Raw genomic sequence first — 2,077 nt, 5'->3', positions numbered from 1 at the left:
ATCGTGCACACTGCCTCGACAACATAGATTCATCTCGTCGATCGACGGCCGACTATGTTTGGACACACCTTGAGATTGTAAGTTACTTTGTTCAAACAGTCCAAGCCAGCGGCGATTTCATGCTGAATGCACTAGGTCCCAATAGATCACTGAAGTTAAGCAACGTAAGGTGTGGTAAATATACGGATAGATGAGGTTAATGTGGAGATGGGTCAGGCTAAAAACTCCGTTACTAAAGACCTTAGCAGTTATACGACTATGTTTGGACATACCTTAAGATTGTAAGTTACTTTGTTCCAGCGGCGATTTCATGCTGAATGCACTAGGTCCCAATGGATCACTGAAGTTAAGCAACGCAAGGTGTGGTAAATATACGGATAGATGAGGTTAATGTGGAGATGGGTCAGGCTAAAAACTCCGTTACTAAAGACCTTAGCAGTTATACAGTGATGTTAAATATCAAGAAATAAACAAAGCACCTTTATATTTAACTTATTCACCAACCTCAGTGGTGCAGTGGTTAGCACGGCGGGCTTTAAATCTGGAGGTTGGTGGTTCAAGTCAAGTCATAAAATTTAGAGTAGTATATTAAGCGGGGAACGACATTTGTGACAAGAATTTATGCTTAACACTATTAAAATTCCTCCTCCTATTGAACTTATTCTATCGGATTGACTTGAGCTTCAAGAAATTGACCACGTTGTACTCAAGGCGGAGGACCGTAAGTTACTTTGTTTAAACAGTCCAAGCCATCAAGAAATAAACAAAGCACCTTTATATTTAACTTATTCACCAACCTCAGTGGTGCAGTGGTTAGCACGGCGGGCTTTAAATCTGGAGGTTGGTGGTTCAAGTCCAAGTCAAGTCATAAAATTTAGAGTAGTGTATTAAGCGGGGAACGACATTTGTGACAAGCTTTTATGCTTAACACCAATTAAAATTCCTCCTCCTATTGAACTTATTCTATCGGATTGACTTGAGCTTCAAGAAATTGACCACGTTGTACTCAAGGCGGAGGACCCTCGTGAAATGTGTGTACCCGAGGACCACCGTTCCTCCGAATGTTCTAATGTGACTCGGCGTTTGCGACCTCTGCAAGAACATCACCACATGTTGGCGGGCCGGCCGGCACAAGTTGTACCAGTGGCTGTTGTAGATAGCCAGCCGGAGGCCGTTGTTGGAGCTCTCCATCACCTCGGACATGATGCAGATGTAGAAGTAGTTGCAGGCCGTCAGACAGACTTCGGCGAGAACCTATTAGGATACAAGAGGAACTATTAAGATCCTTTTAGTGTGGGTGGTAAGGCAACCGAAGGATAGTGAGAAAGGGAATGATAAATAACGAGAGAAAAGAGCAGAAGGAGTGAAAAGCCTAGTACATTTCGGTATTAACTTTTTTTCTTTTTTAAATAAATTACTACTAGGATTTAACTCTTTCTCATTGTAATTGTTTATTAGAATTAAGATTCTCTGTACTAAATGTATAAATTATGTGCCAATAAAGAAATTACAATTACAATATTACCTTGGTCATCTTCTGTTTGGGGAGGATGTCGAGAAAGGTCGTCTGATAGATGCACAGCGTGAAGTTGAGCCCCATTAGTATGACGCGAAACTTGAACACGGTGGAGAAGATGTCGTAGTACTGGAACAAAACAAGAATAATTTTATTATTAGGTACCTTAGGTACATATATTGAATGCGAAATTTTGCTAAATTTAATCAAAATCGTGCGAATTGTTCGAGAGTCATGCCGATATCTATGGACCTTACTAATTCACCGAGTTCTTAAGTAAAGTTTAAAATAATCTCCTGATCGAAATAAGCGTTCTCCCTTCTTATACCCCTCTCAATATCTTCTGGTCAAACTAAACAACACTGCTAATAATATCGAAACTTTATTTGCTCGTATTCATATGATATCAATTGCACATGTCAATAAGCATGCAAAAGTATTTGTAGTCTGACCAATTCTCGTTCAACATTGATTCCCATCATATGAATAATTCAGCATCAGAGTACCCTTGTTAAATGTTGACATTGCAGAACTCCCTGCAAAAGAGTGACTGGTAAACTT

The 2,077-nt window shown here is 39.9% G+C and overlaps 1 protein-coding gene across 1 annotated transcript; it reads right to left on the bottom strand.

The window, feature by feature from the left end:
• Window positions 1–309: 309 nt before the first annotated feature.
• Window positions 310–1,864, bottom strand: LOC113473327. The gene is made up of 3 exons (XM_026833002.1): window positions 1,526–1,864; window positions 773–1,254; window positions 310–479 (listed from the first exon to the last, which is right to left on the bottom strand). The coding sequence occupies exons 1-2, from the start codon at window positions 1,598–1,600 to the stop codon at window positions 964–966; spliced, it is 366 nt and encodes a 121-aa protein (XP_026688803.1). The 5' UTR covers window positions 1,601–1,864; the 3' UTR covers window positions 310–479; window positions 773–963.
• Window positions 1,865–2,077: the final 213 nt, after the last annotated feature.

The sequence above is a fragment of the Diaphorina citri genome, unplaced genomic scaffold (genome assembly GCF_000475195.1).
Source record: "Diaphorina citri unplaced genomic scaffold, Diaci psyllid genome assembly version 1.1 scaffold83, whole genome shotgun sequence".
NCBI classification, from domain to species: domain Eukaryota; kingdom Metazoa; phylum Arthropoda; class Insecta; order Hemiptera; family Psyllidae; genus Diaphorina; species Diaphorina citri.
The sequence above is the reverse complement of the archived record's forward strand: the minus strand, read 5'-3'. Positions and strand labels throughout refer to the sequence as shown.